General features: G+C 37.5%; 1 protein-coding gene across 3 annotated transcripts in view; it reads left to right on the forward strand.

Annotated features, from left to right (window-relative positions):
- Positions 1-27,060, forward strand: part of fhit (fragile histidine triad diadenosine triphosphatase) — a 321,635-nt gene that overhangs the window by 79,957 nt on the left and 214,618 nt on the right. For all 3 annotated transcript variants that reach the window (XM_059537563.1, XM_059537561.1, XM_059537562.1), the window contains one exon: positions 20,566-20,686. In XM_059537563.1, coding sequence (XP_059393546.1) covers positions 20,572-20,686 — 115 coding nt within the window. In that variant the 5' untranslated portion in view covers positions 20,566-20,571. The remainder of the gene's footprint in view (positions 1-20,565; positions 20,687-27,060) is intronic.

The following is a 27,060-nucleotide window of genomic DNA, read 5'->3' on the forward strand; positions in this document are numbered from 1 at the left end:
TGCATTCGAAGGGGCATTTAGATGCATTTATACACTGTTTAATGCAGGACATGAATGCATTTAACCTGCAGTTACAAATGCATTAATACAGTTTTTATATTTTAAACATAAAACATGGAATAATGATATTGGAAATAAATATTATTTATTTTATTTTATTTTAATGAAAAGATACTTTAAATGTGAAGTTAAAACTGCCAGCAGGTGGCAGCAAGTCACTGTTAAAAAGTGAGTCATTGCGATTGAACTGATTCATTTAAAGGAGCATTTCACCCGTGGGAACATTGATCTTCATTGAAAGTGGGTCATATATGTAGTCGAAATCTATTAAAACTTTCGAATTTGGTGCCTTTTTGACCGAGTTATTACAGAAAGTAACTTTAGGGCTCATTTGTATGTAAAACCACAACTCCCACAATGCAACACATTTGCACAGCTCCATAAGCCACTCCCACTAATCCAGAACACCGCTGTTAGGCTGTTAGGTGATATTGTCTACAAGACATTGAGGACACAGTTAGCGATGTATGGTATTTACGTGCCACAGTAGTAAACAATGCCACAGTAAGCTTTTTGTGCATTAAAAAAGGTACTGCACAAACAGTTTACAGTTGACGTTACGTAACTTATTAACCGGGAATCATTTCGTGATAATAATGCTTGAAGAAATTGTGTACATTTCACGAAATGAATAATAAATAAAATTGAAACACTTATTTTACAGTTAGACGTCCATTTGTCCCTGCAGGCTTTGGGTGGCGTTTCCAGTTTACCTTCGGAATTCTGAAGTATGTCTCCAGGACGCCTCTGTCCATATGCGGGGCGAAACTAGGATGGTTCACAACGCAAACATCCGTGTCCTTGTCTGCCTCAGACATTTCTTCGAGGAGAAATTGGCATCTTTCAAATTCTTGCAGCAGACGGACTCAAGCTCTGTGTCCGCAGGCCCACAACGAGAGCACAGGCACCACCGGTCCGCACCAGCTCGAGCACGCCCGGGCTCCTCGGACGCGACAGGCAGGTCTCCGGCCTCGGCTGCAGCCGCCGCCTCCTGTTCCTCCATCAGCCTCAGCTGCTCTGCGCTATATTGTGGCTCGTATAGATAGCCACGAACATCTGTTTCGAGCAACAGACTTTGAAAATCCTCTTCTTCCGTATCATGAGTTGTTCCTCCAGCCATTCTCGTAAATCTGACTCCATAAGCGCTTGTTAGCTTAGCTACATAGCTTCCAAACAATATGGCGGATTTTCATTTTCGTTTCTGTAAGTTTAGTCCCACCCACTGATCTGTAATAGGCCTGTAGGGTGAGTGGGTCCCATCCCCTGGAATAATAATAAGCTAGTGTCTGTAGTCTCTACACTTTTCAATGAATTTTGACTTCCTGCTTATTATGACGCAAAATGACGATTTTTACGTCATAATAAGCAGGAAGTAAAACACTTAAATCCTTATTTCTCCCAACTCAGGGAAAAACAAAGGAAAAATCCATGATCATTATAATATATGACCAGTGTTGGGAAGGTTACTTTGGAAATGTAATAGTAGTGTAACCTTTTCAATTACTTTATTAAAGTAATGTAACTAATTACTTTTGAGTACTTTTTGATTACTTTTCTAAATTTGTGAAAATTAAAGAATAATAAATAAAAGAATATACATCAACTTAAATACAGTTATCTAATAAGCATGTGACGTACTCTGTGTAATAAACTCCTGAAACATTGGTGTTTTTGCTGTCTCTTTGTATATGATGATAGTTTTCTCAAAATAAGTAAAATGCACATGAAGTGACACAGAGCAGTTCTAGAAATTGTGTTTATGTGCTCGTTTACTCCTATATTGAGGCGGCAGGGGTTGAAAACACTGCGAGCTTCAGTAGGCCTATGTGTAGTAAATGAAACCATGTCTTTGGAAATAAAAACCATGGAAAAAAACCATGGAAAAAAATTCAGACTGGGAAATTCAAACTCATACATTTTATCTAACGATTTTTATCTATTTTAAATCTTTAATTTGGGGACATGCAAAATAATTAAAAGTTCTCTCCTGAACTGCACCTTCACTTCCATTTTTCTCTTCAGTTTCTTTATTTTGCCCTGTTATGCATCTCTCTCGTGACTTTAATACTCAAGATTGAACAAAACTATACTTTACAATACAATACTCTACAATACTACAATATCTTTATAGAAAAATCCTAATACTGTACACGAGTCATATTTTTCCCTTACAAAAATTAACCATGCTTTTATTAGCCTATATAAAAGTAAAACAACCTTGTTTAATTTTTTTTTTTTTTGCAAATGGATTTGTATTTATTTTTAAATAAATGCATTTGTAAAATAATTTTAAATTTTTGGTTATCACAGTTAAACAATAGTAACCATTTTCTCTGGATTTATAGATAAATATTAAAATGTTAATTTTCGTAAGGGTTGTGTTGTTGTCTGTCGTAGCTCCCCCTAAACCTATAAAAAAATCTGAATTTTTTTCAGCTAAATTACTACTGTAACATTACAACAGATAATAATGACGTCCTTTATATAGTATTTTGAGTGATGACTGATGAGCAACGTGCTGCTGCTTGATTAATTAAATAAAAAAACAAAGACAAAAAAGCATCTTTACAGATGAAACTGACCTGAAACCCTGAACAGTATAGTTCTGCTTCTCTGCTCCAGCAGTCCTCTCTCTCTCTCTCTCTCTCTCTCTCTCGCATTGATTACTCGGAGTCTGATCCAAACCGTTTGGCGGAGGCGCGAAGAGCGCGCGAGTCATGCCTAACAATTCAGGATTTATTAGAGATTTAATTCTCAAATGGCGGATTCGCAAATTATCGCTTTAGTACATTCGGCAGGCAATTATACAATAATGATATTAAATAGTGGGGCAAAATCGGCTGCCAGGCCACCGGGAATTGTCCCGGTTCTCCCGGTGTCCAGTCCGCGCCTGATTTCCACAGACACGCAGAATGTGCAAGTCATATATTGCATTTTTGTGGCTTAATATTCACAGACACTAGTCGATGTCATGTTTTGATTCAAGTGTACTGACCTACTTTTGATTTAGTCATCCAAAATGTGTCATATTGCGTCCGCGTTAGGCATTCCGTTTTTATGACTGGATTCTATGAACCAGAGTGTGTTTCCGCATCCCGGAAATTATTAGGGCGGTATGTCTCAGAATAGTCAGTGCAATTTGGGAAATAAATCAGTTAAATCTGTATGTGGATGTGTGTAAACATTCAAATGTAATCCCCTTTGTAATCGTTAAAAATTTCATAAGTAACTGTAATTTAATTACTCATTTTTTCGTAGTAACTGTAACTAATTACAGTTACAATAACTTTGTAATTAAATTACGTAACGCCGTTACATGTAACTAGTTACTCCCCAACACTGTATATGACTGGGTTTCTAACAATACAAAGCTAAATGCAAAGGGTAGAAGTGATCCTTTAAATGGCTGATTCATTCAGGTACAAAACACTGTCATGTTGCTTAGAGATGCACATTGGAATTATATTTGTAGGTGAAATTGAGCAAAAACAGTCAATATTGTGTCTAAAATGTAAGTATCTCAATATTAAATTCTTGTTTATTGAACTGCTGTTTAAAATCAATATCATATTTGTAACCATGCAGCTTTTTGTTGGACACAAATGTCAGTCTTCGCGTGATACTTATTAACTATATGAAAGGATATAAATATTAACATTTCTGCCCCAATATCTTGAATTGTGTGATCATTCTAAATGCATTTTAATAAACTGAATCATGCCGTAAAAGAAGATGCACTAGCTGGTCTAACTGACTAGACTTTTTATTGCCTTAGCTAAACTTTAGCTAACTTACATCTTAGCTCTCATGAGTCATGGATGTTAGCAAGACAAATTAATTATAATTGCCCTTTGTCTTTTGGGTAATTAGCTGTAAATTCAAGGCACAGGTAGCTTAGTCTTTTGTTCATAACCATTCATCTCCACACCAAGACAAACACAACTGAAAAGGGAGGGAGGGCTTCACTTCTGTGGGTCTTTGCTCTGTATTGTGTTTGTGCCGATCAATGTGTGCTACACTGCTGTACTGCAGAGACGAAGAAAGACATTTCTCAACCCTACCTGATATTACATTTTTTTTAAATAGTTTGACAGGGAAAGCTGTGTGCAAACAGAAATGCACACACGCAAACACATATATACATCTATTCATTTATTTAAAATAATAATAAAAAAAATAAAATAATTAAACACTCCCCTGAAAAAAGGGAACTTTCTCTTGAGGGAGAAAAAGGGCAGGTGCTCAAGCTCTCTTTGATGTCAATGTGTGCACGTGCCTGTCAACTTTGGACTATGTAACACTAATGAACTGATGGTATTTCAGCCATCTGTTCCATATTAATGAATTCTGACTCTCTAACACATTCTGCACTCAAAGACCAGAACGTGAGTAAACAAGGACCTTCGTTTTACAACATCCTCCAACATAATTCACCATTTGGAGCGCCGCGATGTCGGCAACATCCTTGCGTTGGTGACAGTAATTATACCTATTGAGACTGTCCAGGCAAACCCGCGCGAGCGTCAAAGAACAAACAAAACACCCACATTCCTAAACACACACACAAACTTTTCTTTACGCTCTTTCTGTAAGTCCTTAATAATATGTATTTTGAATAGGTTTGTGTGTTGCATAGAATGGTCAATCCTGTTATGCGAGGATTATAAGTTGCTGACTTGTAAATTGGAAATGTTTCTCCTAATTTTAATGCTCTCAAATAGAATCATGAGTTGTAACCCTACCCCCCTGACCAGGTCGTAAAACTTTATGACCTAACTGACAGAACAGCAAAGCCAGATCACTGGTACCTTTTTAAAACGTATTTCTAAACATATTGACTGTGTTGCCTTTTTGGTGCATTAGATGTTTTCTATAATCAAATTGGAGTATAATGTTTATCGTGTGTTAATCAAACTTTAAATGTGTGTAATTCTGCATATGAATGTAACGTCATGTTTCTATCAGTTATATATGTTATTTTTGATATCTGTTTAATCGTCATGCTTTGACGGACTCACTTATATAAAGGAAATTAATGAAAAATGTATTAATCTCGAATTACGAACTTGCTAGAATATCACTGCTGAAATCTGATAAGCCATAACTTATTAGAGTGGGTGGTTCCACAGAGACAAAGGAACGTTTTTTCCCACTTCAGATCGCGGACGTTCATTGGTTGTTCACGCAAACAGAGGCGTGAACGAGTCAAGCCATAAGAACTGACCCAGGAAGTTCCTCCCGGTCTTCTCTTCTTCTTGCTCTTCTTCGCTCTCTTGTCCCTACCTGGTCCCTCTCAACACGGCGGCTGAGAGAACAGCCGTTCTCATGGCTCCCTTGGGAGCTTTCATCTCCTCTCTACACGAGGAAGGCGAATTCTGAATCATTACGTTTGTTGGACCTTTCAAATACCGCAAGATTCCGCAGCAGCCCCGGAAGACATGAAAGAACATGCCTAGCTATAAAGGACCACGCTCACACGCACGCTGGTCTGGCGAGTCACAGAGACCACATGCAAGTATCATTCTCTATGGAGAATGGTGCAGCATATATGTATGCTGTCTCATCCTCTCTCACTCATTCTCTCTCTCTCTCTCTCTCCCTCATTTGGATTCCGTTATGTCTTGTACAAAGTTACTGTCTGTATTGTCGTACGCGTATTTACTCTGTGTGATTTGTAGTTTGATGTATTATTAGTTCAATTATTAAAAACCAATATACATTCATGATTGCCTCTGTCTGAAACGATCACATCACGAGTCAATGAAATGTCTGATCTTTAGCTACAAGCTCTTTACTTTTTAGTAACCGAAATTTCATAATGATAGGATAATGTTTTCATGGCCAGAGAATATTTTTCCTTGAATTATAAGAAGTGATAACTTTATTGAAAGTTAAAAGTTAATCTTACGGCCGTTTGCTCGACAAACCACTGTGATTTGCGGTAATTTACAGTAAGAGATATCACTATAATTGACATGAAGAATGGAATATTGACATTAATGAGTAAATTACAGTGCCTTGTAATGAGTTATTGATAAATACAATTGACCTATTTTTCATCTTCAATAATTTGAATGTAACTGTCATATGATATATATATATATATATATATATATATATATATATATATATATATTAATATACATATATATTAATATATATATATATATATATATTAATATATATATTAATCATATTCCTGATTAATTATTAAAATTCCCTATATATCATTTGAGTTAATTATAATGTACCACCCAGTGTGGCTACAACTACAAGGTGATAAGATGGATAGTAGGGCATGAGCAGACAAAGTTTCCTTCTAGATTTGATTGAAGTGCTTATGCTTTCTGAGGCAAAATGCCTTATCAAAATGTTTGTGCTATTCCTTGGGTAAATCTAAAAAATACTGTCAAAGAACATGCCTGGATCATGTTTTACTGTTTTACAAAAATGGAATCCCACTTTAAAAAATTGGGTCCCACTTTATATTAGTTTGCTTTAACTACTATGTACTTACATTTTTTTATATAATTAGCTCCACACCTGTTTTAGTTCTCCCATTTAAGTTTCAATTACTTAAGTCTGTGTTCCCTTATGTTCCTTTGTCTGTTGTCATTTGGATTTGTGTTTGTTTGTGCCTATTCTCTCCTGTGGATTATTAAAATAACTCTTTGGATTATACTCCTTTGTTTTGCGCTTTGTTTTGCACACCAACACATGACAGAATAGCAGACCTACAACGTGAGTAAGAGTCCTTTTTTTCTTTTCTCTCTCTCTCCTGGAATGGCTATCCTAGCAGTTCAACTCCTGTGCCTGGAGAAACAGGACCGCTCGCTGGATGACCATACCAGGGACTTTTTAGATCTGGGGTGCCTTACACAGTTCCCAGTATTCTATACCACCACCCTGAGCGAGAGGTGTAAAGCATGCCTGTTAGTGAACGGACTCAAGGAGAATTTTGCAGCTTCTGTGGAGTGCGGCTGGAGAGAAATGGACTGTATTTCTCCATCCGCCCCGCCGAGGAGGACATCTCCAGGAGGACAGAGCCTGAGCCTGCCGCATTTAAAGAGTTCAAGTTCAAGTCTGCTTTATTGTCAATTCTTCCACATGTACAGTACATACATACAGAGAATCGAAATTGCGTTATTCTCTCAACTTTAACATTAAAGCCTAAAAATCTAGATCAAAATATAAAATGTAGATACAACTATACAATAAGGGAATGTTAAAAAAGACATAATAAAATTAAGTTAAATAAAGCAGCGCAAGGCAAAAGGCAGATAGAGTGTAACTCAATGAAGCGAACAACAGTGCAGATAAAAGGTTTTTCAGTGCAAAAACAAAAGCTTATTAAGTCTGATTAAAGTGACAAAGGGCTCAAGAGCAGTTATTTTATTTAACTGACTGATGAGGTAGTGGAATGATGTCAGTTCCATGGAGAATGAGGTAGTGAGCAGACCAATGCTGCACAAAGTGACTGGTGCATGCCATCGTATATTAGTGTGGGGAGGGGGGGGTTCATAGTTCAGTGGTGCCTGGGGCAGAAGAGGGGAGGGGGGGCAAGTTAGGGAGTGAGTTCAGCTTCTTGACAGCCTGGTGGATGAAGCTGTCCTTCAGTCTGCTGGTCCTGGCCTGGAGACTCCGCAGTCTCCTCCCTGATGGTAGCTGGCTGAAGAAGCTGTGTGATGGGTCGGTGGGATCACCTACGATGCAGAGGGCTTTGCGGGTGAGACGTGCTCCGTAAATGTGCTGGAGGGAGGGGAGAGGGGAGAGAGACACCAATGATCTTCTCAGCTGCTCTCACTATGCGTTGCAAAGTCTTTTGTCAGGACTCGTTGCAGGCACCATACCACACAGTGATGCAGCTCGACAGGATGCTCTCGATGGTGCCTCTGTACATGATGGTGAGTGGGGCTCTGGCTCTACTCAGTTTGCGGAGGAAGTAGAGACACTGTTGTGATTTCTTGGCCAATGCTGCTGTGTTTTCAGTCCAGGAGAGGTCCTCTGTGATCCTCTGTGCACACCCAGGTACTTGGTGCTGCTCACTCCCTCCACAGTCGCACCGTTGATGGTCAGAGGAACGTGCTGAGTGTGCGCTCTCCTGAAGTCAACAACAATCTCCTTCATCTTCTCCACGTTCAGAGAGAGATTGTTGTCACTGCACCACTTGGCCAGGCGGCTCACCTCGCTCCTGTAGTTTGTCTCATCTATGTTGCTAATGACACCCACCACAGTCGTGTCATCTGCAAACTTAATAAAGAGGTTGGAGTTGTGTGATGGTGTGCAGTCATGGGTCAGCAGAGTGAAGAGGAGGGGGCTCAGCACACATCCTTGGGGGGCCCCAGTGTTCAGTATGATGGTGCTGGATGTGTAGCTGCCGACCTGTACTGCCTGAGGTCTTCCAGTCAGAAAGTCCAACAGCCAGTTGCACAGCGAAGTGTTGAGCCCCAGCTGGATCAGTTTGTAAATAAGCTGTTGAGGGTTGATTGCGAATGCTGAACTGAAGTCAATGAACAGCATTCTGACATATGAGTCCTTTTTGTCCAGATGTGTGAGTGTTGAGTGGAGGGTAGTGGAGATGGCATCATCGGTCGAGCGGTTGGACCGATATGCAAACTGGAAAGGGGTCCAGGGAGGGGGGGGGGGGGCAGACTTGATGTGGTGCATGACCAGCCATTCAAAGCACTTCATGAGGATGAGAGTAAGTGCAACAGGACGGTCCGTGGTGGGGGCTTGTAGTCCGCAATAGTCTCTATCCCCTGCCACAGGTTCCTAGTGTCTCTGCTGTCGCTGAATTGATGAGCTATCCTCCTGTTTCTTAGCCTCTCTGATGCTGCGGGACAGGTTGGCCCTGGCTGTGCTCAGGCCCACCTCATCTCCAGCTCTGAAGGCAGCGTTTCGTGTCTTCAGGAGTCTGTAGACCTCCCCTGTCATCCACGGCTTCTGGTTGGCCCGGACAGTGATGGTTTTTGTGACCGTTACATCATCAATACACTTGTTGATGTAGGCAGTGACAGTCTCCGAGTACTCCTGGAGGTCAGAGGTTAGCCCGTCATCCCTCCAGCTCCACTGGGCTCCCTCGTCCCTCCAGCTCCACCTTGGTCAGTCGTCGTCCATCCGCCGCCTCGGGACTCCACTCCTCTGGTTTCGCCTCGTCACTCCATCCCTCTGGCTCTGTCAGACTCCTCCTTCCCTCCTGCTCCATTTCTCAGTCTCTCCGGCTCCACTGTGGTCTTCCAGAGCCTTGCCGCCGCCTCAGTCACTTGATCCTTCTGCTCCTCCTTGGCCCTCCAGATCCTATTTGTCAACCTGGCTCTGCGGCTACTCTGCTCCATCCTGGGTTTCTACTCCACCAGCGTCATCTCCGTCAGTTTGCCCCCTGGTGTTGTCAGCCCTATCTCCAGCCCTATCTCCCTCCTCTGTTGGCTCTTTGTCAGTGCGAGGATGCACCATTCTGGGCGAGGGCAAACTGTCACATGTATGATCTGTTTTAGCTTAGTTTTCTGTGTTTCAGTTCTACTGCCTTGTTTGTTTCCATGGTTTTTGTTTTAACCTGTTAGCCTGCACCCAAATTCGGGCGTCCTCAACACCTCTCAACTCGCAAGTGTCAATGTTTACGAATAGATTAAATGAAACGGGACAAATTTATTCTTGACAAACTATATATCATAATAAAAATCTAAACATCGACGACAGATCGCTGTTTTTCATTGGAAAGCTTATAAAGACTATTTGCTACATTTGTGTGAGCAGTACACATCAAAACATGAAGAACGAAAACGCAGTACATAACAGATTCGTCATAATAACAAGTCCAATTTCCAATCTTAAAACAACTGGTTGTTCCTAAAAATCGGCATCTTCATTAAACAGGCTCAAACATGTACAGTTGAACGCCTAATCTCTCCATTGTCACGCTGGACCTGTTTGTTGTCACTCTGAGCTACTGTGATGAGCCCGCAGTGAAACAGCCAATCAGAGCAGAACTCCTCATTACTATTCATGACCCTTCCAAATAAGGTAAAAACAGACAATTTCATTCTAGGGCCAATTTCTAGGGTTGAAAATGGACCTGTAAAACCAATTAGACATTTTAAATGCCCTTAAATAAGCCACATAAGCTCTTTGTAGATATCAGAGACAAATTTAAAATATTATTTCAACACATTCTTGGGCACCTTTAATGTATCAGTGTGTTGTACTTTACATTTGATTGTTATTCCCAATTAAATTAAATTAAAAAATAAGAATGTTGCAATTTATATTTTGCCGCCTTATGTCTCTCATGGGATGAACAGGATTAATTAATTTATATCTTAATATATTACTAAATACAAATTCTTATTTTTTATGCAGATTAATAGGTAATGATTTAAATAATTTATTTTGAATAATGTGAAATGGGAATCTGAGATGTCTAGAAAGATTAACCTAGATTAACCTTTTTGTATCCTAATTTTTTGTGAGGTGAAAATAGTCTTACAGTAGATACAATTTAAAATTTAGGTATAAAGAAACATTTTTTTTTTTACATTGTTATTCTTTTCCTGGACGCTGCATAATGTTTTCCTTTCATTTGGTGAATAAATGTTTGAAAAGTCTTGACCATCCTTATAAAATTGATGTGTCTTATTTGTTTGCATAGTGCTAGTGTTAAAGATGCAATACATTATGACACTGGTGTCACAGGTCAACCTTTAGGACTGCCTTCACTTCAAAGGTCAGCCTTTGATACATTGGCCCTCATAAGCAATCATTCCATGTACAGCTTTGGCTGATTGTTGATGTGATAACCCTTTCTAGTCTGTTAGCCTTCATGCTTTTGGACTTCAAGTCAGAAAAATTTGCACTCCTTCATAGAATCCAAGATCAGAATCACCACATGCCACAGATAAGCTGTAAGCGTAATCTTTAAACATGCTACATGCTAAATCTTGGAACACAGCAGACATGCAAGCCAAGTCATCTCAGTGCCACATTAAATAGCTGATTGATTTTGTCATAAATACTCCACGAATTTCCATAGAGGCAACAGTATTGTTCATTATCTACCTAGCTACCCGCCAGGAGAATCTGTTGGAAATAAGAATAGCAAATACGATGATCTTGAGGGGGCATTCAGAGGCTGCAAGACCCGCTGCTTTTGATACGCACAAATCAGAGTACATTGCAATCAAAACCATTATGTTCCATTGCTCTTATTGAAAGTCTGCGCTGTAGACCTAAACCGCGTCCTCGACTGTAGGCCTGCATTTTTTAAAAAGACGACTATATCTGCGTTCCGTCCTTTGATATTTTCTCTGCATGATGATTCTTACGGCTACGAATGAGATGATGGTGTGATAACTTTAGAGCGTCCTGACAGTTTTACTGGTAAGCCAGTGCTGATCAGAAAATTAGATCTAAATAAGATTTCTATACAGACGCTCAGCACGCTGGTGTTCAAACACAGGTGATATAGGCTACATTGTAAGAGTTTTTCAATTAAAAGAAGCTTAAATGCACTGTCTGCCTAGTCCAGCAGCACCTGTTAATCAGAAGTTTCCTTTGGTTGTGGCAGATTGGATGAGCCTCATCTTAATAACAGAGGTGGAACGGCTGAGGGAAAATGGGATCCAAATGAAAAATGTTTCTTTAGAAAATAAGAAAACCTTTCCCATTGCACATCTGGGACTTACCTGTATTGCAATGAAGATGGAAGTGTTTTGGTTCTGTTTGTTTTGTTCTGTGTTTCAGTTAATATATTTACTGTTAGTTTTGCCTTAATAAACTCCTAATTTTCTTCTTATTAAAGGAGTCATGACCCACAATTTTCACTTTTCCACGAGAATCAATGTATGTTATGATTGCCTAACGATTATACACTGGCCGGGAAGCCGATATTTAAAAGTGAAGCGTTTGTTTACCTCAGGGTTTGTAAAATAGCCCACGCGCACTCAAATACGAGATTTTGATTTCTTCCCCGTCTTGACGCCCTTCCACTCTCCCCCTCATATTCAGTCGAGAAAGACGCTGGAACTAGTGCACACGTGAGTTGCTCTGTGGTTGACTGCCAGAATCAACATGTAAATGTGTTTTCTCTACCAAGAACGGACCTAGCTATCAGAGACCAGTGGATTAAATTCATTTTTAATGACGCGGTTCCTTCAACCCTTCCACTGGTTTATCGTTATGTGTTTGTGCTAAACATTGTACGCCGAAATCCTTCACAAATTTGGGGCGAATATCAGGCGAAGTTGGCATCGAAGCTCGGGAAAAGCACCATTCCAACAAAATTGCCTGCAATTGAAACGGTAAGACTGTGTTTTTATTGCTCTACTGTGTGTAACAAACAGCATAACTGCTAATGCGGTTATTGTATGCTATTGCGTCTGTCACTAGACAAATAAACGAAAGACTGGAGGTGAAGTAATTATTTATGTTCCCTGTAAACGGACTGCAAAAACTGACTTTTGACTGCATTATAATGATTTCTTAATTCAGAATATGATCAAGATTGCGTAGGTTGATGTGTTCGGGGAATTTGCCAGTTAATAGTAACATTTAAAGCCCCTTAAATGAACGAAATGACTCGAAAAAAGATTTGTTCATTTTGATGAACCGAGTTTGAACAAGAGAGTCTGGTGTTGCCAGATTGGGTGTTTTTTCCGCTACATATTAAGGCCGGTTTACGGTGTGTGTTAGGTGTGTTTTCGCCTAGAAGGCTTTATAGAAATCTGGCATCCTACTGAACGAAGTTAAACTGAGAGAGCGTGGCGTTCACAGACACCAGAATGAACGACTTCACAGTAACGTTCATCAGGCAGTAATACGGTACGTTCAGTTCAGTCCAAAATATGAACGAGTTCATGAATTATCGTTCAATGAACGCGTCCAGGTACAATTCTGGCGGAAGTATTAGCTTCGAGGTATGGGGAATGGCTGCTAACGTACTTTGCAAAAAACAAATGACTGAGATCATCATGAATTCGGTTATTGTTTATTTGTTGCCTAACGCTTACATGAGGCCCCGTCTAGTTTGTGTGTGTGTGTGCTCACGTCTTATATTTGTGTGTGTGTGCTGTGCTCGTGTCTCATATGAGTAACGTTATGTGCGTGAGTTCATATACATGTATGTGTGACTAGTACTTAGTATATATGCAAGCGTGTTTCATATGTGTGCGTGAATGAAGTTTGATTCAAGCCCTAAACGGCGCCTCATACTTATACACTGGCCGGGAAGCCGGTCGCGTTCATTCACAACTTGCGCCATGATGTCAGTTTGTAATGATATGCTAAAGCGTTACCTGCGGTGTCAACCCCCCTCCTTCCTGCAACCAATCAACGTGCCCCTCATTTGCGTTATTATAATGACCGTCCACGACAGCCAAAATATCGCATCAGATCTCGTGAGACAATAATGCCTACAGAGATAAGGGTCTGAGGAGCTCTGTGTTTATTTTTTTTCCACTTTTCTTTTTTAGAAGGGCCTGAAAGACTATAATACAGCAGTAGGTATCCAAGGTAATACGAGGGTATGACTCCTTTAATAGGTTTGTATACTGGTTGTACAGTTTAGGTATGTTGTAGTATTAAGGGGTCTAAAATATTATCATGCAGAATAAGGGATTAATATGTGCTGTATAAGTACTAATAAACAGTTAATATGCTAGTGAAACGCATGTTAATAAGCAACTAGTTAAATGTGAGAATTGGTCCCTAAATTAAAGTGTTATCAAAGATATATAAAAAGTCATATTGTAAAGTGATAAGTGACCCTTCAAAACAAACAAAGAAACAAATAAATGACATACTATAAGAGTGGTCTCTTATCATAGTCGCTGACATGTTGAGATCTGATACAATGTGACACTTTTAGTTAGGAACTACAGTAGGTTAATGATGGTTAATAAACCACTTCCAGATAACACTCCCAGATATCATTTCCACCGGCTAAGCTTTTACTTAATCATAATATGGACTCTTCGGAGGACCATAAGTGGTTTGGGGTGATGTTTTGGAAAGTACCTTATTGCCCTTTTGTCTAAAAATAACAAATAGTGTAGGCTTAAAATGCATGGTTTTCTTGCTTGCATTTAACATGGTAAAAGTATTTTAGCAAGGCCTCCAGAAGTGCTTAATATGAACTCTAGACAAAAAGATGCTGCCAAACCACCTGTAAGTGTTGAGCTTTTTTCAACCATCTGTGCAATAGCATTCAGCTGATTTCGAGAAAAAGGTTGTAAGGTAATTTGTTTATTTTAAATGGCAAATGAGTATGAATATTATTATGAACAAATCAGCATGTTACATCCAGATGCCTTGCCTTTCCCTTTGTATCTCACAGGTTCTTGGTGTGAACACATTTAATTGGTCGTTATTATAATAACACATAGACGCAAACGTGCCCACGTGTGCGCACGCATGTCTGATTCGATTACTGTCAGCGCACCCGTGAGAGATCGGCAGTCAGCATTAAACCAGTGATGGAATCTTTCATCACTGCCTTATTGATGCAGCTGTACTTGTGGGATCTTATTTGCTACCAAACCACTCCTGCAAACAAACTTAATGAGACGACGTTTCAGCACTTGCATTGCTTCTGATAGCATTTCAAAACACGGGAACTCCCTCTAGCCCTTTGTCTGGATGCATCTGCTACCTGAATAAACTCTAGTTATCGGTAAGCTAAACTGACAGCTGAAGCCCGTTGCTCTCTGGGTGTGTTTGGGAGCTGTTTGTCCTCTCTTCTCAGGTAGATGAAGCGCAGTGTGCCAAAGGCCATGTTTGGATGGAAAATGAAATCAAATATGTATGTTTTTTTTCACCTTGAGGTGCTTTCTGTGTGGTAAATCATTGGTTATTCACCATGATTCATTTTATGCAATGCCACACTCCATCAGCGGTCTACTAGAAGTTCATTCATCAATGCCATAATCTTGCAGTGTGACCAGCTTTGTTATTACAATGTCATTACATTGTAATAAGATGTTAATAAACTTGTTTGTTTGCCAGTGTTAAATGTGACCACATTTTCCTACTGGGCCATTAAAGACATACATATTTAAATTGCACACTAGATTTTGAGACCCATCCAGAGAGATAATAATACACAGAAGGGAAGAGCTGCTGTACTAGCCATGCTTCTGTACTATGTGCTCAGTACCCTTACTGATAAAGATGAAAGATAAATGTTTGTACACTGAACCATACGAAATTAGTCTGTTGTATCACTGACATCACCTAAGGATATGAATGCAAAAATGCCATAAAAAATGTAAAAAGCTTTTGAGTGCGTGTTCTCGATGAGACATTCTTTTCATCTCCAATGGACTAGCTAAAGACAAGTATTCTACAGAGATTATTTAATTTAGTGCTCATAGCTCGGTGGGCAGAATCGTATAGTTTTTTTAATATATATACTGTGTATATATATATATATATATATATATATATATATATATATATATATATATATATATATATATATATAGAGTTTGGTAAAAAGAGGGTACAACTCAGCCCTGGGCATCATATCACTGCTTTTGTGTTCGAATTAGAGATGAGGTCAGGTCTCATGGATATAGCCTAATGTTAGCCTTTTGTCACTGAATGTATCTCATTTGGCTCTTTTGAATTTCATACAGTAAATGATATATATAATATTTATAAAAAAAATTTCTATTGCCGTTCCTTTCTTAACTAAAGAATTACATTTTTAATTGCAGTCCTGTAAACGTATACATTTGTATACAAATAAAAAGTAGCTGCAGAGAAAATTTCCAGTGCTTGAACTGCATTTGCATTCGTTTTGTGATTATCAGGCCAGAGCTGAGTGAAATGTGTGCATTAAAGACCTTGAGTTTGTGTGTTGTGTTACGATAGGGGATATAATGTTTCCTGTTAGTGTTTCATGCTGTCACAGGGATTTCAGTGGCTTTGCAGTTATGAACACCTGAGCCTGATTCCACAAGGGTGAACTGGTCGATATATCTTTACAGGCCACTGTGTAAAACAAGGAGGTGTTGAGATGCAGTCAACCTTTTGTTTTAAGGGGTCATGACATGTTGGGGCTGCAAGCAAAGCTCTGGCATATAAAAAGTTTTAGGATGGTCTGATATTTACAGACAAAAGAAATGCACTTTTAGTCTGATTGTGTGAGTGATCTGAACACGTAAAACAAAAGCAAGTGGGACAAAAAAAAGTAGAAAAAAAATATTATTTTCAGTTAAGCTTTGCTTGCAGTATGACTGTGATTTATAATATATACAGTGGCGATTGATTTAAGACAAAAGAGTAGCACTCTATTTAAATGTTAAATGAGTAAGATGTTTCTGTACCATTCCTGTGCTGTGCTGCATTGGTAAATATTGTTTGATTGCTTACTGATTGCTTTTATTGATTTTTTCTTCTTTCTATCCTTTAGCCCATTTTTTTTTTGAGTTGTTTTATTTGTCTGATCAAACTCATTATTAGTTTTATTTGTTGTTTATTGCTTATAATGTGTTAGATTAAATAGTCTCTATAGGCCTGGATTCACAAAACAATTTTGAAGGGATAGTTCACCCAAAAAATGAAAACCGAGAACTTTCTGACCTTGTATAGACGGTAACAAGGTGCAGGGCCAGAAAGCCCTCGGATTTAATAATTTAAAGAAATTACCATTTTGGAACGACATGAGGATGAGTAATTAATGACAGATTTTTTATTTTTTTAATGAACAATCCTTTTAAGTTTTTTTTTTTTTTATAATCATAAAGCAAAAACAACTTGTCTTTTTTTGTTTTTTTCTTAGCATTGTACTTAAGGGAAAAAAAGGCTTCACTTCTCTTTGTAAATAACCTCTTGAAGTTAAGATGCCCTGACATTGACAAAATGTTCTCAACATATATATAGAGTACATATTATTATTTTACTTGTATGGTTTAGCATTCTTAAAAGATATATATATATATATATATATATATATATATATATATATATATATATATATATATATATATATATATATATATATATATATATATATATATATATATTATAGATGTAACTATTTACAAAATTATAATATAATTGAAGATTTTTAAAAAAAAAAATTTTTTATGGTTTGCATGTAAAACTAACAGTGTATGCTTGTTTAGTGAGATTAAATTATAGTGATATCAATATTATCTGTCCTGTTTTGGTCATAAATTGCTGTTCATTGCTGAACAGCACATTGCTGCTCATGCTGTTTCTATTTGTATATAGCAGATATAGGGTATCTTGGTTTTGCAGTACATTGCTTGTGCTATAACCGCTTGGCTGCTTGAGTTTGTGACATGTGCCCTCCTGAATCCAAACTATGCTGCATTCATTTTTGTTCTTCTTTTACTGCACAGCCCATTCTGCATTCTTCATTGTCCCATATGTATGTATCTCTATAGTGTATAACCCTACTAATTATTTAAAAAGACAAAATTAGAGTAATTATGATCTAATGGATTTAAGTTTGATTAATTGCACAGCCTTAATGAGAATAATGAAAAATTCAATAGATGAGGAAAACAAAATGACTTCAAATACCATAACCATTTGTTCTCATAAGTGTTTACCATGTCCATATATTTCAAAATAAGTATTCCAGCAGAGTTTCATTGGATGAACCTTGGAGTGTGTGTATGTGTGTGTTTGAATTAGTTTAGGGATTATTGTATCTGCTGGTAAATGATGTATCAGTAGCAGTGAGCAGGCTTCTGGATTTTACCGATTACACGCTGGAGCAGCAATCTGTGCAGTCAAGGTTACAGATAAGGATTAAACACATAACCAACGCAATAACACCGCATGAATGCAGGCCGAGCACAAGCCCAGCGAATCATGCATGACCGTCACTGCTGCGAGCCGAGGCACAAGCACATTTGATGAAAGTGTTGATATTAAATCTCAGCTGAGTGCCGAAATGCACCAACACCCTTAAATCCATGCGCACGTGTGTTACCGTACCTGACAAATGCCAAACGCGTGTCGTTAAGCACACAGGAGATGCACATTAATTAGGTCATTGCAAACTGTGGCATGCTAATTGCAGCATTGTGATTCTTAATTGCAGAATTGTTGGAATCAGTTTAGGAGGCTAATGCCCGAGACAGCTGGTATGCGCACATTTTCCGCTTGCTTGTTTTTATTTTTTTATTTTTAATTTCATTCTTTTTTTGGAATTTGTCCTCTGGGACACCGTCCAATCCAATGCACAGTATGGGTCCTTTTCGCCATGTTTTTCCAAATTATATGTGTTTCTGTGTGTGTGTGTTTTGAGGGAAAGAAAATTAGGTTTTCTGTGTATGAATAATTCTTCATGCATGCATGTGCGAATGTGTGTGTGTGTCTGTGTGTGTCATCATTTTGAGGGCACCTATGTGTGTGTGTGTGTATCTGTGAGGTGTGAATCTTCCTCATTATCTTCACCCTTGTCCTGCTCTTCTTCCTCCTCCTGGTCTGCATAGAATTAATATTACCCCATTATGATAATTCATGCACATATAAAAACCCAACTCCCTTTGGTTATTACATATAATTACATTTCTAAGGAACATTCATGGCTGGTTTATTTATTTATTTTTCTTTATCATGTTGAATGCAGAACTGATTGCTTGACGTTTGTTTCGCTTGGTAAATAGGACAAATCATGTACTCATCATGTTCATAGTTCACTTTAAAATGACAGTTCTGTCATTATCTATGGAAGAAAGAAAATCAAATAAATTTGGAAGTGCACAAGGGTGAGCAAATGATGACAGATTTGTCATTTTGTTAGGGCAAACTGTTACTTTTATTCCACTTGGGATGGGTAATGCGACTGCATTAATATATTTTTAGCTGATCAATGTGGACTGAAATTCCCTGGAGAAGATGTTTAAATTTAGCAAGAGGACGTTGATCTTGGTCGATGCTTGTTTGTAATGGTGGGCATTGAAAAGCCCTCCCAGTGTGACAAGATCCCTGTTTTTTTGCTTTATGGATTGTTCTTTGTTTGAACTCTTGCTGTTTCAGATATTCGTTTTATCATTGACATCTCCCATTGAGACCATTTTAAAATAGCTCGCCATCAATTTGTTTACTTCAGGTTTGCTATATGAGATGCTTTCATCTGCACTGAAAGGAGAGAAGAAATATTATAGAATGGATAATGCTGTCTCAGACAATTAAAAGCATAGAGAAAAACTTCACTTAGCAGGATGTGTGATCATATAAGTTTGCTAAGGTATACTCAACTGTTGGGTCATTAACATAATGTATATTTATTTGTCTGAATCTGTCAAAAATTAATTACATTAAAAAAAAAAAAACTTACACAATGAGTTTAAATCTTAGTAAAATACACCCAAATGCTGTTTTCCCTGAAGTCATAACTAAAACATTATTTCAATGTATTGAAATATTTCTACTGCAAACTTTCCATGTGATTTATTTAATTATTTACAGTGGCATGAGAAAGCTTGGGAGCCCCTGGCACAATCTCTGAAAATGTCAATTGTTTTAACAAAAATAAGAGAGATTATACTAAAAGCATGTTATTTGTTTTATTTAGAACTGTCCTGAGTAAGGTATTTTACATAAAATATGTTTACATTTAGACCAAAAGACAAAAAATAGCTGAAATTATTAAAATAACCCCATTTCAAAAGTTTGGGAACCCTTGGTTCTTAATACTGTGTGTGGTTACCTGGATAATCCACGACTGACTTTCTGTTTTGTGATGGTTGTGCATGAGTCCCTTGTTTGTTCTGAACAGTTAAACTGAGAACTGTTCTTCAGAAAAGTCCTTCAGGTCCTGCAGATTCTTCAGTTTTCCAGCATCTTGACTATATTTGAACCATTTCCAGCAGTAAATGTATGATTTTGAGATTTTGTTCAAATTATTCATGTTATCACAAATTCTGCAAAGGGTTCCCAAACTTTCGCTTGCTACTGTATTTATTTTAGGATTGTTTGTGTAATTTACTGGGGGGGAAAAAATCAAAATATTTATTTATTTATTTATATGTATCGTAAAATATAGTCAACTAAAATATATATATTATAATATTTTTATTTAAAGTTCTCTATTCTCAATTTTTTTGTTAATTGAATGTGATTAAATTAAGTATAACATACTACTACTACTAATACTAATATATTTAAGTTTCTTAAAATATTACATACTTAAAATTTGACACATTAACATTTTCAGGTTTTAAATTTTGTAAAATGTTGTTCAAAAACATTATGGTGTTTTTGATTATAGTATTTGTTAAAACATCTTAAATATACATTTATAATGGAGATCATTGTCATATAAAACCTTATATAATAATGATAATAATATCTTTAAATCTCTTAATATATTAGATAATTTGAAATAACATTTTGAGGTTTTAAATACATACATACAAGTAAGTACATACGTATATGCATAAGTAAATAATAATAAGTATTTTCCTTGTCTTTATTGTGGACACTCTTATTTGTCATTGACGGTTAAAGCTCTGTCTCTGTCTCTCACAGGAATTGATGACCACCATGGCCACGTTTCGCTTTGGGCAGCACATCGTGAAGTCCTCGGCTGTGTTTTTGAAGACGGAGTTGTCATTCGGACTAGTCAACCGGAAGCCGGTCGTGCCTGGCCGTATCCTTTTCAGGTTTACCGTAGTGACTGGGGTATTACACTGAGGTGAATCGAGAACAGGTATGATTTTCAGTCTGTCTGTGTTTTCTGTGGAACGTAGTGCGCTTTGAAGAGCAGCGCTGTCGCTCCCTGCTGTTGCCCAGCAACAGTTTGCTCTCTGTTAAGTTTGGCCTGACCTTCGCGTTAGGGACGGATTTATTTTTAGAAGTAGTTATGGCTGGTATATGCACATAATCCTATAAAAATATGTGTTTGTTGTTTCAGATGTAATGATAGCGATATAAAAAGCAATAAAAGCAATTAATCATACCCCTGATAAATGGTTAGCACCTACATATACCCCCCCCTCCACAGCAAATATTTATTAATGGAACTAATTGCAATGATTAAATGGCATATTATGTTATTCGTTTGATTAAACATTTTCAAAGCATTTGACAGCCTAAGTTAATGATCTAGATATCCAGTTTGCAGACATTTGCTTTGTTTTGTGCCCTTCTTTAAATGTAGCAGGCACAAACTGTGCTCTTTTCACAAACTGACTCGGCTGCATGCACCACAAAAATCCAAATGCCATGAATCATCATCAGATGCTCCATAATACATTCTCTTCTTTTTATGCTTTGCTTCAAAAAGAAAGCAGATACTTCTTTGTCTATTAATCTTAGTGCTCAACGTGCAAATGCAAACATGCATACATTTGCATGATTTCCACTGCTGATTTGTTTGAATAATGTCCTCATTCGAATAGCAATAAGTCCTTGGCTTTGCGGCAAAAGATCTTCAAGTGCTGCTCTGTCTTATGTAAGCCTCTATGTTTAGATTAGCTTGTGATGGAAAGCCATTTTTCACAGCATTATAGGCCACTGCAGAACAATCCTAAAACCCTGCGAGAGGCAGCAGTGTTTGGAAGGCATGAGCAATGCATTAGCATTATTTAATTGTTACTCTTACAGTCCGAGTGGCGTGAAACATTACAATACTGCCAGGAAGTAGCAACAGCAGAAGTGCTGTGTATAGGAGAGTCATGTACTTTATAAGAGGCCTATAGAGTCATGTTTGTCAGTGTATCAGTGTTATCATCTGTTTCTTTATCAGCAATATTCCCATAGACTCCAATCTAGTGTTATGCTTCAATAAGACTCCGTGGCAGATGTGGTTTCATATTCTATATTTAATGCAGTGACATTTAAACATTTCAGTTGTGACTTAAAAAAGTATATTCCAGGTTTGATACAATCTAAGTCAACCGAATATGTGGCGTATTGCTGATTTACCACAAAAAGTATGCTTGTAAATATATGTAAATGCAAGTCATTTTTTCACATCCCTAATTTTCTTAAAATGAATGAATGTATGAATGTGTTATGGTGAGGCGGTTACAATGGGAGCCAATGGGGCCAGTTTTTGAAGGATTTAAAAAAACACAAATGTGAAGCTTATAAAAGCATTTTTTAAATTAATATATTATTAGAACTGTTACGTTTCTCTCATCATTTTCACAGTCATTTTAGGATTTTAAGCATCATTTCATCCTGGCAAGTAAAATTGGACATAGTTGTACATAGAAAAAAGATAGTTTTTACAGCTGTGTCGAAGAAGGCACTCGAGAATGAGGATAGAATCAATAAGTAATTTTAATAACATCCAAGACAAGATAATCCACAGAGATGATGGATAGATACACACCTATATGAACGTAAAACCGGACGAAGAAGAAAACTCCTAGGACTAAGGAGTGAGTTTAAATAAGCAGACAGATGATGACACACAGGTGATGGGAATTAACTAATGAGTGCTTATGAATCAATGAACTAAACTAGGGCACAGAAAGACTTGACTTAGACCAGATGATGACACAGAGTGAGAAACAACAGAAAGAGTTCAGAACTAGGGATGGGCGATACCACATTTTTTCCATGCGATACGGTACCGATACTTTTTGTACAAATTTTAACGATTCCAATACCGATACTGATACTGCTTATAATTTTAAAAGCGTATGTGATTTTTCAAAATAATCTTAATTAAAAAAAAATATATATATTACAATATATTAATACTTCTTTGTAAATTATTATTTGAAGTAACCATGGTTAATTTGCAGTTACCATGGCTACAAGAACGATGATTTGTGGTGTTATTGTTAAAACCATGGGTAATTTTCGTGAGGGAACTTAAAAAAAAAAAAACTTTCAGAGGAATGTGCCTGAAAGTGATAAATGGGCCTCGGTTTTACCCAAATGATTTATAATTTATTTTAATATATATTAAAAATGTATAAGGTGTGCATTGTAGCTGACACCTAAATGAACACATTACAATTGTTTTATGACTGCAAGTCTTTCTCCTCAAATGCTATTGAGCTTCAAATTTGCGTTTGAGCCCATGTGAAAAAGTAGCATAATTTACATACGATTTACAGTTTATTTTAATAAATATCAATCATTCAATTCAATTGTGCATTATAGCTGACACCTAGATGAACAGTTACAGTTGTTTTTATGACTGTAAGTCATTCTCCTCAAATGCTACTGACGTTAGAAAAGTGTATACCAATATCGCATGTAACTTTAGAGACGGTCCCTAAATTTGAGACTCTCGAACGTCCAACGGCAAGCCAACTTTATGCCTGTTTTTTTTTTACTTTCTTTAGTTTTCTTTTCTCTGCGCCAGATTGTTGATGTCCTTTACCCGGGCATAGATGTCTATCCATACAGATATGGGTTATAGTCAACACTCTGGAATTGGGAATGAAGACCTGCAGTGTAAATGCTGTAATGGTGAATGTGTTGAGGAAGTGTCTCGGTGTGTCTGAGCTGTTTCCTGAGCTCTCTGGATCTTTCAGTGGGCTAGCAGGTTTTTGTCTCGTATCAAAGCTGTTCACTTTCTACATGCATCAGTTCAGAAGAGTTTGGAGAGGTAGACAGCGCTTGGCAAAGATCTTAAAGCTCCCCTGCAGCTCTTGAACATCAATATCACACCTGAAACACAGTGAGGGGGTGAGCGGGCTTTATGTGGGGAGCGGGTCCCTGGGGCAACGCTGCTGAATCCCAGCGGCTTTAGCTGGTGTGATTTAAGTTAGTCCACATCTCAACACATCGCCACATGACAGGGCTCTGTTCCTCTATACACACTTATTTTTCCACAAGCTTTCTGTATTGTTTCATCATGAGTAGGGTTTGAAAAAGGGGGTGGGGATTGTTCTTACTGTAGTTCGATGCCAGTTTCCATATGGCATATCACTGACCAAACCTACACAAAATCAGATTTATCTGCTCGTAAAGTCGATTATAACAAATTAAACCATGATTGAACTACTGGTCGTTTTACATGTTAATCAGACGGCATCTTCCTGTCTAAGTGGGTGATTCTTGGCTAAAATAAGCCTTAACCCTCCGGAGTCGATTAACGCGGATACGCGTTTTGAGTCATTTTCTCCTGATAACCCCGAAAAGAACTTAAATTACACTTTCAGTTTTAATCGTACAGATAAGAGCAATACATCAATCGAATCTGTAAAGGGTGTACTTTTTTTTTGGATATAGACATAATAACTTGTTGTGTTGTGTGAGGCCAACTGCAGTGTAATCAGTATTATAATTTTTTGAGATACTGAATTTTTCATGTCATAACCATCAGAATTAAAACAAATAACTCTTGAAATATTTCAGTTTTTGTGCAATGAACAGCGCTGTATTTCCGCATGCTTTCTACAAGACTATCAGCGGCAGCGTTTGTTTGTTTGGTTGTTTGAAGTTACCTATCACTTTAATGCAAATTTAATGCAGTGAGCAAAAGGCACCAGCATTAAGCACTTGACCAGCGCAGCTAAATGATCCAGTATGGTTTTTGTTGCCTTGAAGAAGAGGGACAGGCCTGTGAAATGTTCCATTAGCTCCTTAATAGTGTTTATTTAAGCTCTTGGCAGATGCTGGAATCTCTTAATGAGCCTCTGGGTAAATTAACAAGATGAATAGACAGTTATTGACAATGGAATCAAACTTGACTACACAGCTTCCACAAATACCTGCATGGATTGTGTGAGTTGTGACTGCCTGAAGACCTCGACGTCTGCTGACATCATGGCATCATGGATTTTATTGTTTTGTTTGTTGTCAAGGTTTAAATAGCATCTTGAGTTCTTATAATACACACAAAATAATCTAGAACTGCTCTAATCAAGAGCTGGACAATAGAACACACTCCTGAATCACTGGTGTCTCATATTTTAGAGCAGTCAGTGCAGTTTAGAATTTAGAATATTCCGATGTAATGCCCTTTTTTGTGTGTGTTTTATAAGTAATTGAAATTTAATTACACTTTTTGTTTTATCAGTAACTGTAATCTGTAATTATGTTATGCAACACAATTACATGTAACTACAGTAGTTACTCTCCAACACTGCCAAATACATTTCTATTGTAATATATTTTTTCAATTCAATTCAAGTTTATTTGTATAACGCGCCTTTTACAATACAAATCGTTACAAAGCAACTTTACAGAAAATTATGTTTCTACAATATTTAGTAGTAGCTTATGGTGGTGACTGTCAGTTTGTGCACATTTGACAGGATTTTTAGAAAAAATTAATACAAGATGTAGTCAGCTAGACGATGAACATTATTAATATTATTAATTAATAATTATTATATGATGCAGTCACACATGTAGCAATAATTGTTATTTCTGTTTGTTGATTCAGAGTTAGCATCATCTGAGGTCCTCTGAGGGTCAGCATCATCTCTTCTCAGGTGTTCTGGATCCAGACTGGAGCTTGTGTAAATCCTAGGCAAAACATAGAAACAAAATAGAGACATCATTAGCATAGCTGCTGATCCAACAAAGTAAAATTAGTTTAACCCAAGCTAATGAATAAAAATGCACATTTGATCAGATGCAACTACACTCACAATTTAAGAGATACATTATTCGAATGCTTGGCGAAAGAGATGCGTTTTTAATCTAGATTTAAACAGAGAGAGTGTGTCTGAACCCCGAACATTATCAGGAAGGCTATTCCAGAGTTTGGGAGCCAATTGTGAGAAAGCTCTGCCTCCTTTAGTGGACTTTGCTATCCTAGGAACTACCAAAAGTCCAGCATTTTGTGACCTTAGGGTGCATGATGGGTTGTAGCGTGGTAGAAGGCTAGTTAAGTACACAGGAGCTAAACCATTTAGGGCCTTATAGGTAAGTAATGATAATTTGTAACTGATACGGAACTTAATAGGTAGCCAGTGCAGAGACTGTAAAATTGGGGTAATATGATCATATTTTCTTGACCTCGTAAGGACTCTAGCTGCTGCATTTTGGACTACCTGTAGCTTGTTTATTGACGAAGCAGGACAACCACCTAGAAGTGCATTACAATAGTCCAGTCTAGAGGTCATGAATGCATGAACTAGCTTTCTGCATCAGAAACAGATAACATGTTTCGTAGCTTGGCAATGTTTCTAAGATGGAAGAATGCAGTTTTTGTAACATTCGAAATATGATTTTCAAAAGACAAATTGCTGTCTAATATAACACCCAGATTTCTGACTGTAGAGGAAGTTACAGTACATCCGTCTAGTTGCAGATTGTAATCTACAAGATTCTGTGTAGTGTTTTTTGGTCCAATAATTAATATCTCTGTCTTATCCGAATTTAATTGGAGAAAATTATTTGTCATCCAATCTTTTACATTTTTAACACACTCTGTCAGCTTAGATAATTGAGAAGTTTCATCTGGTCTCGTTGAGATATATAGCTGAGTATCATCAGCATAACAGAGGAAGCTAATTCCGTATTTTCTAATAATATTACCAAGGGGCAACATGTATATTGAAAATAGAAGGGGACCTAGGACGGATCCTTGTGGCACTCCATATTTTACTGATGATAAATGAGATGACACCCCATTAATGTAAACAAAATGGTAGCGATCGGACAGGTAGGATCTAAACCATCTTTGAGCCTGGCCTTGAATACCTGTATAGTTTTGTAATCAATCTATGAGTATGTCATGATCTATGGTGTCGAACGCAGCACTAAGATCAAGAAATGAGATGCAGCCTTGATCTGATGCAAGAAGCAGGTCATTTGTAATTTTAACAAGTGCAGTTTCTGTGCTATGGTGGGGCCTGAAACCTGACTGAAATTCTTCATACAGATCATTTTTATGTAGGAAGGTGCTCAATTGAGCAGACACAACTTTTTCTAAAATTTTAGACATAAATGGAAGATTTGAAATAGGCCTATAATTTGCCTGTATACTAGGATCTAGTTTTGGTTTCTTAATGAGAGGCTTGATAACCGCCAGCTTGAATGGTTTTGGGACGTGACCTAAAGATAACGACGAGTTAATGATATTGAGAAGTGGTTCTTCGGCTA

This window comes from Carassius carassius, chromosome 44 (genome assembly GCF_963082965.1).
Source record: "Carassius carassius chromosome 44, fCarCar2.1, whole genome shotgun sequence".
NCBI classification, from domain to species: Eukaryota; Metazoa; Chordata; class Actinopteri; order Cypriniformes; family Cyprinidae; genus Carassius; species Carassius carassius.